The following is a 17,993-nucleotide window of genomic DNA, read 5'->3' as shown; positions in this document are numbered from 1 at the left end:
AGGACTTTTATCCATTTTTGTTATAACACCAATTTGGAGCCCAAATATTTGGTAATTATAACTGTTGCATTAATCAGCACAAATTTGGGTTACTACAGTGCAAACCATACAGGTTGCCTTTAGTAATGACTCAGAACCTGCAGCTGGCTCAAATGTAGCAAATGACTAGAGACACTACTGGGGATTTTCATGTACCTGTTTTGGACCTTTTACCAGTAAGTTTTGATGGCCAGTTCAAAATTCAAAGTACTATTAACTATAAAGACCTGGCACATTGTTGGGACACATAAGAGTCAGCCTTAATTAAACATGATTTTGTCTAGAAAACATACCCAAAATTTTCAACTGCCACAAGAAAGGGAATGTGAACCAGAAATTTCTGTGGCAGTCAGCCCAAAGTTGAACTTTTGTCCTTTTTCTCGTGATACTTTGAAACTCACTAAAGATTGTTTTTGTTCAACAAGCCTTTAGCCCAGAATGAGGAATAATACACAATTATCTAGCTTGGAACTATGATTGTTTTAATGTAGGTGAGGGTGGTACGATTTGGGTTAAATTTTGAATGATAGACCATCTGGGGTCTGTGCATTAGAAAAGTATATGAATATTATGAAACAAAGTAAACATGTTCATTATTTTTTACTCCTTCCCATGGGACTAATAATTATATATCAGAAAATATATCGTTGCATGTAAGGAGTGTGTCTGTAGATAAATAATTTTTGTTATAGCATGATAGCACCTTACATTTCCCCCATGCATGTGCAGAACTTGCTTTCATTTATGTAAGAAGGTTTCTCATTTCTGTACCATCATCAGGGTTGACCATAACCTCCCAAAAGATGTACAAGGAAGTTGATGAACTTCTCATTGCTGTGAAATACTTGAAAAGAAAAATTAATAATTTCCTGTTTGTAAGTGAAATTAACTTCTGCTCACAACTTTCAATACAGGATTTAATTATTAAAAGATCTTGCCACTGTGATCATAATTTCTCGTAATAAAAAGAAGCATGTTCTAAGCTATCAGACTTCTAATCACCATTAGGGCTTGTCTTTTCTCTGTTTGATTGTATGAGGAACAAGATACTGCACTGTACCTAGTAGCTTTGAAATAAGATATGCGTAGCATAAAATAGAAAATGAAATGTTCTCTGGAAAAGTTCTGTTATATGAATTTTTAGTTATGATCCCTTTATTGATGAATCGTGAAAGCAAAGAAAATTGGAAGTGCTAAGTTAATAAATCTAGTAAATTAGTATGTTCTGTTTAATTTGACATTGTTCTATGCTACTGTATAATTCAGATTCTTGAGATAATAGATGATAAGTTTTGTCCTAGTACTGGACAGATTGGAGAAAATTAATGTGTCTCAGTGCAGTTAGCTGACTTAGTGAATCTTCCAACTCTTCATTTCTATGGAACATTGTAAGAGATACTTTTTTAGTGAAAGGTTATTATTCTTGGCCTGCAGTTCAGAATTCAAATGTTCTCAGGCTGGTATAAACATATTAAAAGGGCAGTGCATTTTTTTAAACTGGTCATTAAGAATTAATGAATTTATATTATTACTGTAGGATAGTTATGGTTCTCATATAACAAGTTTCTAAACTGTTAATTGTTGTCCTTATAGCAAATTAATTCTTCTACATTTAAATGAACATAATTAGTTCATAACAAAAAAGGCCCAACAGCATATAAATAAATTCAATGAGCTAAAGAAGATTGTTTTTATATGTAGTAAAAATGTATTTGTAGAGCTTTATTGCATTTATGTTATTTGAAACTATATTATAGGCAGAATAATCTCAAAATGAAACCCATTAAATTCTAGTTTGTTTGCAATATGTTTAGCATACTATTGTTCCTGTTATTGTACTTCTTTTTTTTATAAAAGTACTTGATATTTTTTTAAAGAATGGCATAAAATATAAATGATGATGGAGTTTGACAGCCTGAAAAGATTCCACATAAACTATAAATTCTTTTTAGCTTCCATTTTATTTATGAAATTTATAGATTTCTTTAATTTAACCACTCTAACCAGTTTACAAATAAAATAAACTTAATAATAGTAAATAATACAAAGAAAAACTAAATGTGATAATTATGAGAAAAAGAATTTTTCCATTGAGAAATACAAAGAAAGTGCTGCTAAATAGTCACAAATTATATTTGTATTCATTTAAATCATAGGTTAAAAACTGTAGTAGAAGAACTGATTCAGACACAGCAGACACTTCTAAATAAGGAGGAACTAGTTCTGGAATTAGAAAAGAAGATTGAAGAGTCTTCTAAGATCTGTGAAAGAAAATCTGAGTGAGTAAATGGCAACATGGCAGTGTATTATATATAAAATTAATTTTCCAAGTTCTTCATATAAGATTCTTGAATGAAAATGAGATCTAGATGATGCACTGTAACTCATTAGCTAAGATCATGCTTCATTGCACCCTCTTTGTAAGTCTAGAATTATTGACTATATTTAATAACTGATTTTAAAGCTAATGTAAAACTCTTTAAAAATCTTATAGTACTTCTAGCATTATTTTTCTTTAATTCTTTTATTGTTTATTTATTGAGTCTGTAATGCATAATTTATTTCCTTTTTCCTTTGAATGAGTGTAATGATACTAAACTCTGTATTTCTTTAATTCAGTAATATGGAATTTGGGAAATTTGCATGGATTTCTTCTTTAGATTGTTATTTATTAACTTCTTCATCCACATTAATTTTTAAATGCAGCCTAAACAGATTCCTATCCTGTTCTTCCTTAAATTAGGCTCTACAAATAAAGCTTTTTTAAGGGAGAAAAACAAGCTGACAATTATAACCACTCAACTCCATGTAGTGTTAATTCCACCTTATAAAATCTTAAATCTGCTAAAGATATATTATCTGTTATAGTCTTGAGAAATGAAATAAATCTTCCAGTTTACTTTTAGTATAATTTTGATGCTGTTCTTTTCAGCATTGTGCTTCTGCTAAGCCAGAAGCAAGCTCTTGAAGAATTAAAGCAAACTGTTCAGCAGCTGAAATGCACTGAAGTCAAATTTGCAGCTCAGAAGGAACTTCTTCAACAAAAAGTGCAAGAAAATGATGGGAAAGAGCCCCCACCTGTTGTAAATTATGAGGAGGATGCCAGATCAGTCTCTTCTATGGTAAAATTTACATTAATTTATGTTAGGATACTGTTGCTAATGTTGCTTTAAAAAGAATTGTATTGTTTGTAACTAAAAACAAATGATATACAGGTAGTTCTCACTTAACAACAATAATTGAATTGGAATTAGTACAACTGGGTGGGGGAAGGTGTGCTGTGGTACAAGTGTGACAATGCTAGACCTGGGGGACTTGATGCAGTATGGGCAGTAATCGGGGTCCGCCCTCATCTTCCCACTCATAGGCTCCTTTCCTCCTCAGTAGAAAAAGCAATGGGAACAACTTACCCAAGCAACTTGCAACCTTCTGCTGGCTTCCCCATTGACAGTTTATGGGAAAGCAGCAGGAAAGGTTGCAAAGGGTAATTATGTCACTGCAGAATGCTGCAGCCAATGTAAATGCAAGCCAGTTGCTAAATGCCCAAATCACAATCACGTGACCATGAGGACATTGCAGAAGCTGCAATTTTGAGGACTGTCTTAAGTCACCCTCATTCAGTACCATCATAACTTTTATCACTGAATGAATGGTTGGAAAGCGAGGACTATCTGTAGTACATTGTAAGGTATTAATTTTCCTGACAGTTAATTGTAACAATATTTGACATAAAACAGTGTTTATTAAGGCTCTTGGCACTATTTTCATTGGCTTTAAAATGGATTCCAATGTTTGGATAACCCAAAATAAAACATGCTTAAGATTAAAAAACTGATCCCAGCTAAACTATAATTACTAAGTTCCTATGTTGAAAGTAGAAATTGATTTGGTGTGATGTTGATTATTAGCAACACATTGATGGACGTCCTCTAGGTTAATCTGTCCCTAGCCTGACCCTACACATCTCCCAAAGGTGTACTTACCACTGCTATAATCAAGTGCATCTACCTTGTTGCTGGTTGTTGTCTTTTCTCATGCCTTTCCTATTATTGACTTTCCAAGACGTGGGTCTTCTCATAAAATATCCACAATATGATAAATTGAGCCTGATTGTTTGTACCTGAAGTGAAAATTATTTCTTTTTCTTTGCTGTCCATGGTGTTCTCAAGAGCTCCTTCTCACAATAAAAACATCAATGTTCTTTCTATCTTGGAAAAAAAATATTGCACTTATTTTTTATATCCATACAATTATACATTTTGGCATGGTCTCTGCAGGAGGCAAAAAAATGAAAGAGATTAATTTTATGACAGTAATCATTCATAAATATGCAGGCATGATTTGCCTCAAGTTATTTATTTTTGTACCTTTGAGTTAGTCTTGACTCTTGATGACTGCATGGACAAATCCTTGCAGTTTTCTTGGCAAGGTTTTTCAGATGTGGTTTGCCCTTGTTTGTTTCCTTAGGCTAAGACAGAGTCCAAGCTTACCCAACTGACGTTGTGCCTAAGGCAGGACTGGAACTCCTGGTTTCTAGTTTGATGCCTTAACCACTACACCAAACTGATTCTTTGGCTCACTGCCTCAAATTACTGAATAGGATTTTTTTTAAAAATTACATACAAAGATTTTATGCTTGTGTTCAGAGAACAAAAAGTATTTTTTTTGAAAACCTGATATCAAATCAAAATGACATATTGATTTGCAAGAGAATGTTATACTTTTGGAGGAATGTGTTCATGATAATATAATACTGTAAAAATGCATGTATATGAAAATTGATCATTGTAAGAATTTCAGGATGCTGTGGTCTTCTGAATATTGTCTTATAACTATACCCATGGTACTGTATTTAGATATACATATAAATATTACTTCTTTCCTCTCTTGATATTTCTGTTTACCCCATTTTTCAGATCTGGAATTGTATTAATTCTTATGCCGCTATACTGGCTTGGCTTACTTAGTATCTTTGGTAGAAACTTTTGTTTACAAAGTAAATTAGATATAACACATTCTCTCTGTGTACACATTTTTCATTTGTAAAATAATGGAGATAAGCTTTCTTGTAAGCATATTGCCTCAAAACATCCTAATTATAGAAGCAATAACAGCTGTGTAAATTATGAAAAAATACGGTGCCTGAGATTTTATTCAGTCTATGTGCCAGCCTGTATTTTTTAAAAATACAAATTCCAAATTCTAAGATATTTATTGCATAACATCTTTTATAAGCTAGAAGCTATATAAGGGCTCTGAGGCTATGCTTTACGGATAAGTAGATACCCTCATCTAATTGTACAGTACAAACCAATCTACCTATTATTACCAATACCTAATATTGTTTCTTGTCCATGGTGTTGCCCATAAAACTCAAAACACCTGAGCTGGCATAGAGTTGGAATGAACTTAGTCCCTGAATTTGAGAGAGAAATATCCAATACTTTTGAAAAGTACAGGTGATTACATATATCTCAATGTATGATAGGCAACAAATCATTGGTGTGTTTCATTTTTTAAAATGTGAGAAAAAACAGACACCTTAGATAAAATTTCTCAAGTGGCAAATGTATATATCTTGAGGTAGCTGATGGTCCCAGGAACCCCTTTGTCTTTTCTAAAATATGTTGTATCTCCTCCTTTCCCATCGAGTTTCTTTCTTTCTTAGCTTTGATCAAGGACTTTAGAATACAGTCCTATTGTTTGATTACTCTCATCGCTGTTCCTGAAAAAGCGAGTTTTTGCACAAAAGATATGGCTTTAGCTCAAAGGAAAAACATACCCTAAAATTGTATCTAACAATGGTAGCATAAGGACATCTTGACAATATTATTTCCTCTTCTTTTGATGATTGAATATGAAACATAGCACAGGTATTCAGTAATTTTAAGCAAATAGTGTTCATTGAAACAGATGCATTTTTATTAATTTGGCATGTGTTGGGACATGAATTTAGATACGTTATTAGTAGACATGTTCCTGAAATATAATGCAAATATGGTAATAATTTATTTTTCTCTCTGTTTTAAAAAAATCTCCAAGCATAAATAAGAGAAAAAAAGAAGAAAAATACTGAACGAGGGAAGTATAGTTTCAGGAATAAATTGCAAGTTTCACTTATAATCTTTTATATCCTAATTCCATGTCCCAAATGTTCTTTTTCAAGAGGCAACTGGACTTTCTTGTTTTTCTTTGAAGACATTTCACTTCTCATCCAAGAAGCTTCTTCAGCTCTGACTGGATGGTGGGGAATGGAGTCAGAGCTCAAGATAGCAAAACATCTTCAAAGAAAAACATGGAAGTCAAGTTGCCTCTTGAAAAAGCACTTTTGGGACAACCATGACCTGGATGGCTGAGAATCTCCATAGACATTCCATGATCACCATCTGCTACATTAGCGATTTCTAGCAATACTTGTTTGCTTAGTGATTTCTATTAACATTTACTTTTGCTTTGTAAGGTGAAGTACCTCTCTTAATTAAACATTTTTTTTAAAATATGTACTACTAAGTTTATCTTTTTAAATAGTGTACCTACTTTAGTTCCAATGATATATTTTGCATAGCAGCTTTGCTATTGGTTTTTTTAAACATACATTTTATTTTGTATTGCTGTTCATATCTGTCTGAACTGAGGTTTTTAAAATAGTTGTGAAGCAGTGTTTTCACCCTCTGTGTTTACTTTGTTATTACCACACATTTCTCAAATTTAGAGCCCATTTCCCTTTTTTTCCTGTTAGATTAAGCTATGCTGCTCAAAAAACTTCTGTCTTGCTCTTTTAATACTTTAGGAAAAAAATATAGTTTAAAAATATAAATCTTAAAAAAAATCTCCATCATGGGGTAGAGTTCTTTATCACTCCATGCTATAGCAATGGCAAGCATTCACCTCTGCTGCAGGTAAGCTAAAGCAGCAAGCTTGTACCTTTTGCCTGGGACAGCAGGCAGGTAGTTGTTTTCCAGGCTTGAGGTGTGGCCTACCTGCTTCTGGACTCCTGAGCCTCCTGTGCATAGAAGAGTATCTTCCTCCAAAAATGATATAATTTCCTTCTTCCCAACGATAAGGGTTAATTCTTTTCTCCCTCCAAAAATGATTGTAATTAATATCTGTTCAGTTTGGCACTGCACAAAATCTGTTATTGCTGTTAACTTTAAGTGGATAGAGTGAAAGAACTGCCTGTTAAAGGGGGGCAGGTGTACCCCCTCTGTGCGCAGAAGGGAACAGTAACACTGGCCTGGGGAAAAACCCAGATCTTGTTGCAGTTCCCAACCCCTCTATAGGCAGCAAGGAACTCAAAATCAAAGCAGGATTTTGGCACAGAGCATTTGCAGCATTGGGCATTAGGAGATGGCTTCTAGAAACGAGAGGGAGTTGTCTTCCTTCTGGGGGGAGGGCGGCTGCAAACATCCTATGCTGCAAATACCCTGTGCCAAAACCCTACTTGGATTTTGGGAAACTTTTTTTACTCAGCCTCTTTGAGAGCAGAAATGTTGCTTGGGAGAGAGGCTCCCCCAACAGGGCAAAATCAATCTCTCAGGCAGGGCTTTTTATACTGAGATTAAAATTTGCAATTCATTTGGATTTGTTTCCTGGTTGTTTGTAATTTTTAAAAAAAAATCTTAAAAATTCTGAATATTAAATTTAAGCATACTAATATATATATAAAATGTTTGTTTTGCCTTTTGCTGACATCATATTTGTTGGAAAAATGCAAAGGACAATAATTCTATTGATGGCAATCCAGAATAAATATGGAGCTTTATAGTAAAACAATAAAACTGTTGTAAGTTAGCTGATTGATCTTTACTATTTTCTTCTCATGTGGTTCTAAAGATTTAAATACTAAAGTACATTAACCAGGAAGAATTAATTTTAATCATAATATGTGAAGATAGTACACTGTAATTCTTCATAACTAAATTTGAATTGTTAATATTTGTAAATTGTTTAAATTATAAATTGATCTATTTAATCTCTTTTTTCCCCTCCTGTCCTTATACTGTCCAGATTCCAGGACTCCAGGCAGTTTTCCGCCAATAAATAACATATGAAACATTAAAAACATACAAAACAAAATTGTCCTTTTATATTACAGCAATTACACAAAAGATCCATAAAGCAAAGAGAAAATCTACAATTCATATGGCTGCTCATTTCTATAAATGAGTTGGGGCAGCTAACAATATTAAAACAAAACTAAAAACCAGATGTATACGAAAATTAAAATATACTAAGCTAAGATAAAATTATCTATTATCATGCCAGGAGATGGGCTCTTTCACAACTTAGGTCCCCAGGCCCAAGCACAGAATCAGGTCTTTAAGGCCTTACCAAAGGTCAATGAGGTTTATGGCCCTCAAATCTCTAGAAGAATAATGTTTCAGATACTGAGCACGATAGCAGAAAAGACTACTGGGCCAACACTCTTTAGCCAATGTGACTTGGAGCATGCCTCTCCTGTCAGATTGGGTAGGATAGGTAGAAACAACTGGGGAGAGATTTGAGTGAAATTCCACGTTTCCCCCAGAACTGGGATTTCAGTATCTCCTGGGAATGAAAGAATACTTTATATGAAGTACGGAAACAATTTTAAAAAGTGATGATAAAGAATAGTCAGCTTCACACTGATAAGCTATGGTTTAAAGTTACATGTAGAAGCCTTGGATGAATATGCTGCTTTCTCCTTTTTCAGTGTGACTATAAACAGATATTTACGGGTTTTCACTATTGATACTCTATTATAAACATAAATAATATCAAAAACTTTTATCCAGTAGCTATCTTCATAGAAAGGATATCTTGCTAGGCATTAGTAAGATGCTAGCATAATCATGAATTGTTCTGATTTGACCTCAGTTTGAAGCTAGTTGCTATTGTGTGGTAAGAAATAGTAGCATCATAAATCTTCAGCTAGAGATGAGACAAAGCCAGAGGATATAAGATAAAATTGAAGTTACCAGGTCAGTCTGGTGACACCATAAATAACAACAAAGGCTTTAATATATAGTATATAGGAGGAAACATTGTAAAAGTATAAACAAAGTTATTGCTGCTTCAGTTTTAATACCTACGTGCTGCAAATAGATATGTCCATTTTATCTATGTCAGCTTGTCATGTTCATAGATATTATGACATCTAAGATAAAAATTTCAAGTTTAAATGGACAATGCTAGATTACAATTTTTTTATAACTGGCTTCACCAGCAGATGGAGCTCATTGCCAGCTTAAAACTATGGTTTTGGGAAAAAAATAAATGTATTTATTCACAAAATGATTTATAGAACAAAAATTATCTGTGAACATAATTGACTTATAAAATATCATAGAAAATGCCAGATAAAAATAGTAGCTTACATTGTATCCAAAGAATTTGTGAGCAAGATGCTTCAGAGCACAATTACAATTATTTTTTTCCTTTTTAAACACCGAATTGGACCTTGCACAAAATTGCTTTCTGCTTAAATCTTATCTGCAGACCAACTTGTGTTTTTTTTTAATTTTAGTAGCCCTATTTCAACTGAAAAAAAAAAGAACTTCTGGTTGTTTTTTTTTCCAATTTAGTAATTAGGGATTAAAAATTCTTATTAACCTTCTGAATTCTTCCAGTAGAGCACAATGCAAATCCTCACTAATCTTCTGAGTTCTGCTAATATATCTCAATCTACCCTCTCCTTGTTTTTGTATTAAACCACAATTATGTGACCAAATTATTAACACAGCTTGGCTGTGATATAATAAGGTTAGAATTGAGACACAATCACTTACAATTGTCCTGATAGCATATCTGCCTCCTTTTCATTCAGTGCAGAAGCTTGCCTACAAATCTTTCAAGCTTAGAACAAAAAAAAAAAAAATGCAGTATTTTCTGAGCAAGTGAATAAGACGTCATAGAATATGTTAGAGCTGCTCCACGTCTGCTAGAGGAAAGGCAACTGTCATACTGTGTAGTGGTGGAAATACCCACCACTGGTTGTATTCTCACACCAGTAGGGATTCACATTTAAGTATTCCAGAAGTATGTCACAGAAACTGGTTCAGTAAAGATCCGAGGTTCTTCATTTTCTGGCATACTCTGAACTACTCTGGTTTTTCATTCAATTTATTATCAGTCAGGAAAGATGGAGAAAAAGAGAAAAATGTGAAGAATGCTGATTTCCCTGTCCAACTTAATCTCTGTTTTGCATCCTGTGTCCTAGCAAGTGTGTAGATGTGGCATTTGATGTGCTACAGAATTTCCTATGACATTGCTTTATCAACCAATGCTTTTTGCATTATTTCAAAGTTAATTTTAATGGTGCTTGTTATGAAGATTACAGTTATATTTGGCCGATAGTTAAACAGAAAAATTTTCTACATAATACATTTCCCTCTGAGTTGCATGGTAGGGAGAGGGGGGGAGGGCTGGGAGAAAGTTCCAGACTCCATCCTGTTTCAGTGTCATTGTCTCCAAAAAGCTGTACATTACCTTGAAATATATTTTAATTTATTATTTTTTGATATTTATCTTTTTGTTCAGAAAAGCAGGGCAATTAATAAGATTTTTAATATGCAAAAGCTTCAAAATTACTGCACATACTACTTAAACAAAATCAATTAAGAAGTGGTAACTTTACACATTTGTAAAGAAGTAAAGCTTCTTTACAAACTTTCTAAATATAGTAGAGCAGGGCTTTTCAAACAGTGATACGGGTACCACCTGTGATACATTGGCACCTGGCAGGTGGTACGCAACCATCCTAGAAAAGTGGCAGTGGGGGAGGGGAATGATCTGAACCGGTGGCAGCATTGCACAAGCCTGAGCAAGAGATGACTGGAGCTGCAGGGCTGTCAGGGCTCAGCGGAAGTCTAGGATCAGTACCGCTTTCCAGCTGATCAGCGCTTCTTCGGGACTGTCAGGGCTCAGCGGAAGCTCCAGGATCAGCATCTGCAGGGTCTTGTGATTTACATTCAGATGCTTGCCAACTGATTCATATTTATGACGGTCACAGTGTCCCAGAGTCATGTGAAGTGACCAAAACCTGCTGCAACCACCTAGTAGACGGGGGGAATAAAAACCAAACACCCCCGCTGCCAATCCTCAACAGAAATGCTCACAACAATGAAAACCTCGGACAGGAGGAAGAGCACCGCTGGGCGGGCAGGCAGGTGTCTTGCTCGGCTGTGGCTTGGGGGGGCACTTTTTCAGTGCCATTGTAACTTCAAACAGTCACTAAGCAAACTGTTGTAAGTCGAGGACTACCTGTACTTTATCACTTTTTTTTCTTTTGGGGGGGGTCATCAAGTTTTTGACACCTTGCTAGGCGACTGGTGGTACTCGGATATTGCCATATCCTAAAAGTGGTACAATAGGTGAAAAGGTTGAAAAGCACTGTAGCAGAGGGCAAACCTATCTCCAGAGGGGGAACATTCTATCTCCTGGTAACAAGGATAATACTCTCTCCTATTTGCCAGATAGGCAAGTCTTTCACAGAAGGATAGCCAGACAGATTTGTGTAAAGAGAGGTGGTCACACAGAAAGTCATGTCTTAAGCTGCTTAATGCTTTACAGATCAATAGTACTTTCAAAGAGTAGTGCAGCAAGCTTTCTTTTTTTCCATAAATCAGCCAGAGCTTCAACAGTACAATATTGCCAACAGACAAAATGGGAAACTTTAAAAACATTTAAGAAACCACCCAGGGCTATGTAGTCACCCAAGCATACTCAGTATTGTCAGATGGAGCATCTGGAATTTCTGTAGGATACAGCCTGTGGCACTTAACCTGCTGTACCGTATCACATTGGGAAATGTCCCTTTGCTTTTTTCAGATAGTTCAGACTTTGAAATAATTATAAGAATACTTTCTGCAGTTCTTTTAAAAGCTTATCAAAAATATATGAAGATTTTAAATTTAAGTATAAGAAACCTTCCTGTGGGAAAAAAAATCATGGATTAGAGAAGAACATGGTAAGAGGAGACCTTGAAGATTGGTTACTAGAAACAACCAGAAAGAACTGAAGATTATAATTGAAGGAGAAAAGTCACAAATACAGAATAAAGAAAAAAGTATTTTAATTCTAGAAGAATGACAGTGTAACATGGCAGCAATTAACTCAGAACATTCTCTTAAAATTGGCTGTTGCTATAAACTTCAAAAGAGGAGATAGAAAACGATACAACTGAGAATCAGATTGTTCTGGATATGGATTTAAAATTGATAGGATACAAGAATAATGTTGACAAAGGTATTGCACAATACTTAAAAATGAAATGGCTGAAGTTTTAATGTCTAAAAGGGACACTTAAATCAGAAGAGTGACTTGGATAACTCATGTTGGATTTACAAAAGAGTTTTTGGGACAATACTTAAAAAGAATAATCATTAAAACTTTTAAAAGCAAAAGGAATTATGAAATTGACTTATTTGATCAAGGCTGAATATATATGATGGATTTTTTTCCCTAACAGCTTTTAATGGGTTGTTCTTGAACAGGATTGGATGAAGATGGATCTGAAATAAAATATGAGAATATTTTTTTTATTATTTCTAGAGAAAATGATAAGTTATTTTGTAAAGGAAAAGAATGTGAGATTAATTTACCCATTTAAGGTTAAAATATATAATTCTGCTTGCTCTTAATGGAGTTTTGCTGATTAAGATTGAATGATGAGGCTTTATTATTTGCTAATTAAGATGAAAACAACTTGACTGAAATATCAGACGAGGTGATAAATTACTGAAATTTTGTGTACTTGTCTTGATGTCCCATCCTTATCTTTTTTCTCTTTGCATTTTTTACTTTTTTAATGTATATTTTTTCTCAGTTTGTTCAAGAAAAACACTATTAAAAACTTACATTTAAAATTAGTTTTTACCAATACACAACTTTTCTGAATGAACTGTTAAGGATAGATGGCAGCAGCAGGTTTTTTTCATAGTGCTTTATGCTGCAATGAGACTTTATGTTGTTCACGAATCATGCTATTTCATAATAAATAAAATTAATTATAGCCTTATTTTAAATTCTTAATTTTATTTCTGCCAAGCAATATGGATATTCCTTCCTAGTAGATTATAAAATCACAAACAGCCCTTGCTTCTGGGAACTTCTGAATGATTCTACAGATTTTGTACATGGTCACACAGAATTAAATTTTCAGTTTGTTAAATAACATTTGCTCTGAAACCAAAGTACATAGACGTGTAGTGTCAACTTTTAAAACATGTGAAGGAGCTTAGCATATTTCTAAAATACATTGAATGCCAAAATGAAACATTTCTCTTGTCTCAAAGTAGCCATTACTCCGCAATGGAAAATACACATGGACTGCATGATTGTACTCAATTGCATAGAGGTTGTACTGGTGGTTCTCCTTCGGTGGCCACTCACTCAGCTACTGTTCAGAAATGATGGTGCTGAATGAGGGGACTTACAATCATTCCTCACAGTTGTGACTGTCACAACATCTCCCCGGTTATATAATTCAGAGCTTTTCAACCAGTGGTACGGGTAACACCTGTGGTACATTGGCACCTGGCAGGTGGTACGCAACCATCCTAGAAAAGTGGTAGCGGGGGAGGGGAATGATCTGAACCGGTAGTAGCACTGCACAAGCCTGAGCGAGAGATGGCTGGAGCTGCAGGGCTGTCAGGGCTCCGCGGAAGTCTAGGATTAGTACCGCTTTCCAGCTGATCAGCGCTTCTTCGGGACTGTCAGGGCTGAGCGGAAGCGCCAGGATCAGCATCTGCAGGGTCTTGTGATTTACACTCAGATGCTTGCCAACTGATTCATATTTATGATGGTCACAGTGTCCCAGGGTCATGTGAAGTGACCAAAACCTGCTGCAACCATCTAGTAGACGGGGGGAATAAAAACCAAACACCCCCGCTGCCAATCCTCAACAGAAATGCTCACAACAATGAAAACCTCGGACAGGAGGAAGAGCGCCGCCGGGCAGGAAGGCAGGTATCTTGCTCGGCTGTGGCTTGGGGGGCACTTTTTTCAGTGCCATTGTAACTTCGAACAGTCACTAAGCAAACTGTTGTAAGTCGAGGACTATCTACTTTATCACTTTTTTTCCTTTTTTGGGGGGGGGTCATCAAGTTTTTTGACACCTTGCTAGGCGACTGGTGGTACTCGGATATTGCCATATCCTAAAAGTGGTACAATGGGTGAAAAGGTTGAAAAGCCCTGATATAATTGCAGTTGGGCATTTGGACACTGACTTGCAATTACAATGTTTATATCACTCCTTGAGCACATGATTGCTGTTTGTGACCTTCATTTCTGGCTTCTGACAAGCAGGGTCAATGGGGAACAGCAGGAGTTATAAGTGACAATCATGTGACCACTGTTTACTGTGACTGCATAGGACCTAATGAAGGCAACCGCAACTGCCAATTATCATGTTTAGTGAAATTGTTGCCAGTCCCAATTACTGTAGTTACCATAGTTAAGTGAGGACTACCTGTATTTATTTGCAAATAGCATCTTTCATTTGTTAAAACAACCAATTCAAGAACTATATTAATTTCAAAACTCAAACCTTTTTTCTACAATATAAATCATCATAAAGTAACAGTCCACTTATTCTGCTTCAGACATTACCTTTTTATGATTTACTTGGTGCTATTATAACTTCTTATTGCATAAGTGTTCAAACAATTCAATTTCAGTTACAACTTCAATGGGTCAGTGTGTAATTTCAATTTTTGAGAAGGGTTACTGGGTCTTCATACTCTTTGTGTCTACCTTGGCATCACCAGATATGAAATAGGACTTTGAGTCTTAAAAACACAAGAGTAGACCCCTGCACTCTTTTTCACAATGGCTAGCCGGATGCTTCTAGTATTTCAAAAGTGGGAGATGGAAACATACTGTTCTTGTACCATTATTCTCCTAAGACTGGCATTTAGAGAGAGATTGCATTGAATCTTCAAAACAGATAGTACTTGATAAATCTGCTTTCAGTTAGTTTATTAAACTTCCTTATTTTTCTTAATTATTATTTATACCCCCTTGCCTTGAGCAGACATTAAACAGACCAGGCTATAATTTCATCTATTTCCCCTCCCCCTTTAAAAACTGGTGTACGATTGGCTTTCTTCCAGTCCTCTGGCACTGAGCCCATATGAGGAACAGGTTTCATATTTTTCCTATGAGATTAGTAATTTCACAATTAAATTATTTCAGAACTCCAGAAGGATCCCACTAGAACATGGTGGTTCATTAGTGTATAGTTGTAGTGAGTAAGGAAAAACCCTAGTGGAGATATGCAGAATTATTTGCCTAGGCAAAAGGGACTGAAGTACTTTTTAAAATGTAGCATGAAATAATATTTAGAAATTGTTCAGATGTTTCCCTAAGTAACTGGAGTATAAAAATGAGGAAGAGGCCTCAAGATTTTGTTGTTATAACCAATCTCAATAAAACTTGATTTCCTGGTCTGGTCTACCTAACAGGGCTGAAAGTATTCCCTCAGGATATATTTTTTTAGTAGGATTGTCCTTGCCATTCTGTGAAGCCTCCTGGTGCTGCTGGTCAACAACACCTTTTCCAAATGATTAAGCAGTGAGAAGAACACTAATCTCTGCTTGGTTTATCCTTGATATTGGGCATAAAAGTAGAGGCAAGAAAATGGCCAGTGAGAATGAGCGACCATTGATAACAACATGCTGAATTTGGAAGTGGCATTGGTGTGAGTTAATTCAGCAGTCAATCAAGATGTGGTTTCAGCTAGTATTTCTCAGTACAATTGGTACAGTTGCTTAATGCTACATATTAGTTTGTCTAGCTGTTTTCTTTAGGACACACTGTCGCACTGCAGCATTATTCATCACAGCAGAATGCATGCAAGTGTTCTAAGCATTCTCACCTGCAGAATTCTTATATTCAAAGTGACACAGGGAAACTGCCAGCTTCTGGAACTAAAGAGTGGAGGCTGAAACAGTTACCCAATAGTTGCTTCCTCGCTTAACAAAATGGAATCATTTCAGTGGTATCTTGAATAATGTCAAAGAATTTACTTATAAATAAGAATGGAAACAAATAGTTGATTACTTTTATAGTAAGAGGGCTTGTAGCAGCCTATAAATGGAAGAAATATGTATGTAGCATAGAGTAACTCAGCTTGCCAGCCTATGAGATCAAAGACATTCTGAGTTGAAGATAGTATGCCAGCTTATTCCAAAACTGAACAAAATTGTTTTTGGTATTCTAGATCGTTATCTTGCAACTAGATATTGTTCATTTTGGGGTCAATCTGTTTAGCATACTGACAGGTCATATATTTTTGGTATTCATTATGGCTCAAAAATGCAACAAATGCTCAGCATTACATGATAGACCAGATCCTGGACTCTGTACTACATGTGAAAATGTTGAGCCTATGGTTTCTTCAGTTACTACTAAATCTTTGCCACCTTCCTCACATACAGCATCCACAAAAGTTAAGGTAAGAATATATAATTTAAAAGACAATACTTCTTTTAATTTTTTCCCTTTTTTCCTTTGTTTTGGTGCATGCAAGAGGTTGACAGAAGATATTGTTACTTTAACAGACAGTTTGTCTTCCATCCATTGCTTATAACCTTGCCCAATATATTCCACAATAACATGGTATGGTAAAAAGAAATTTTTCCATTTATTTATAAAGTGGATTCCTGGATTCTTGTGGTTATTTTTATGAGGTGTTTAGGTATTTCATTTGCTATTGGGAATAAAGTTAATCTAACAAATTTGCATAAAATTATCAATTCAAAATATTTTTAAATAAGTATTTCTGATATTTTTCTCCCTTTCAGAGAGAGAATAAAGGCCAGCGAAAGCAATGGATATTCCTAGCTAGTTGAATAAGCCAAAAAGGTGAATCCACACAAGACATTGAATCATAAAATCTAGTTTTCATATAGTGATTAGGTTTATAGATTGTGAAGAGCCAAAACTGTAGAAACCACATAGTCAAACATCATCCTAGTTCTGAGGGTGTCTACTGTAAAGAAATTAGGATGTCAGAAATAATCACATAGGATTCAGGTAATGCAGATAATTCTAATGTGATCATGAGTAGCATGAATATATACATGCATATATACATAAGTAAATGTATATACACATAGGTAAATAGGTTAAAATGATACTTTTTGCTTATGTATAGTGATGCTTGTGTTAAATCTAGTAATGGTATCTACTGGCAAATAAACATGCTGATAAAATTGGAGTCCTTTGAAGAATAGATTTAAGTAATTTTCTGATGAAGGAAAATAAACTAATAAAAGACATAGGAAATAATTCACCATTCCATTTTATGGGCTTACATCTGAAGCTGAAAAATACTGTTATTGTCTTGCAAAATCTGGTTGATACAGAAAATGTAAGACTATTCATGAACTGAAATGAATTATAATTTATAGATTAAAATATATACTGTGTTTCCTGGAAAGGCCTACCCTGAAAATAAGCCCTAGCTTGATTTTTGGGGATAGGCCTAACATAAGTCCCACCCCAAAAATAAGCCCTAGTTTTGGGGCAAGATGCATGCCTAAAAAAGCACCCTCTTTGCCGTTACAGCCAGGCCTCCCATGCCCTGACACCTGCCTCGCTGGCCCACTTCTGTGACTGCTGGCCACCACTCACATACACACATCACCCCCAACCTCCATTTCGCCATTAGGAAAATGCCTCTGCAACTGAGAATGGAGCTCCGGATTGACATGCATGGCGTCCCCCGGGCTGCATTTCACCATCAGAGGCCTTCTGGAAGGCCTCTGCAGCCAAGAACTGAGCTACGAATTGTAGCTTGATTCTCAGCTGCAGCTGCAGAAGTCTTTCTGGAAAGCCTCTGACAGTGAAATGCACGCCAGGGGATGCTGCACGCATCAATCTAGAGCTCCATTCTCAGCTGCAGAGGCATTTCCTGAAGGCCTCTGACAGCGAAATGGAGGCTGGGGGCGATGCTTGTGAGTGGTGGCAAA

General features: G+C 35.4%; 1 protein-coding gene across 8 annotated transcripts in view; it reads left to right on the top strand.

The window, feature by feature from the left end:
- The window catches only part of FER (FER tyrosine kinase), a 127,241-nt gene that overhangs the window by 33,869 nt on the left and 75,379 nt on the right, over nucleotides 1-17,993 (top strand). For 7 of the 8 annotated variants that reach the window (XR_005556137.1, XM_039338398.1, XM_039338399.1 and 4 more), the window contains exons 9-10: nucleotides 2,196-2,318; nucleotides 2,972-3,161. Coding sequence is in view for 6 of the 8 variants with exons in the window: in XM_039338398.1 (XP_039194332.1) it covers nucleotides 2,196-2,318; nucleotides 2,972-3,161 (313 nt within the window). In the remaining 2 variants the exon portion in view is untranslated. Of the gene's footprint in view, nucleotides 1-819; nucleotides 915-2,195; nucleotides 2,319-2,971; nucleotides 3,162-17,993 lie in introns of those variants that run through there. The other variant, XR_005556138.1, reaches the window with a different exon arrangement.

This window comes from Crotalus tigris, unplaced genomic scaffold (assembly GCF_016545835.1).
Source record: "Crotalus tigris isolate CLP2741 ecotype Arizona unplaced genomic scaffold, ASM1654583v1 scf7180000017700.2314712, whole genome shotgun sequence".
In the NCBI taxonomy this organism is placed as follows: domain Eukaryota; kingdom Metazoa; phylum Chordata; class Lepidosauria; order Squamata; family Viperidae; genus Crotalus; species Crotalus tigris.
The sequence above is the reverse complement of the archived record's forward strand: the minus strand, read 5'-3'. Positions and strand labels throughout refer to the sequence as shown.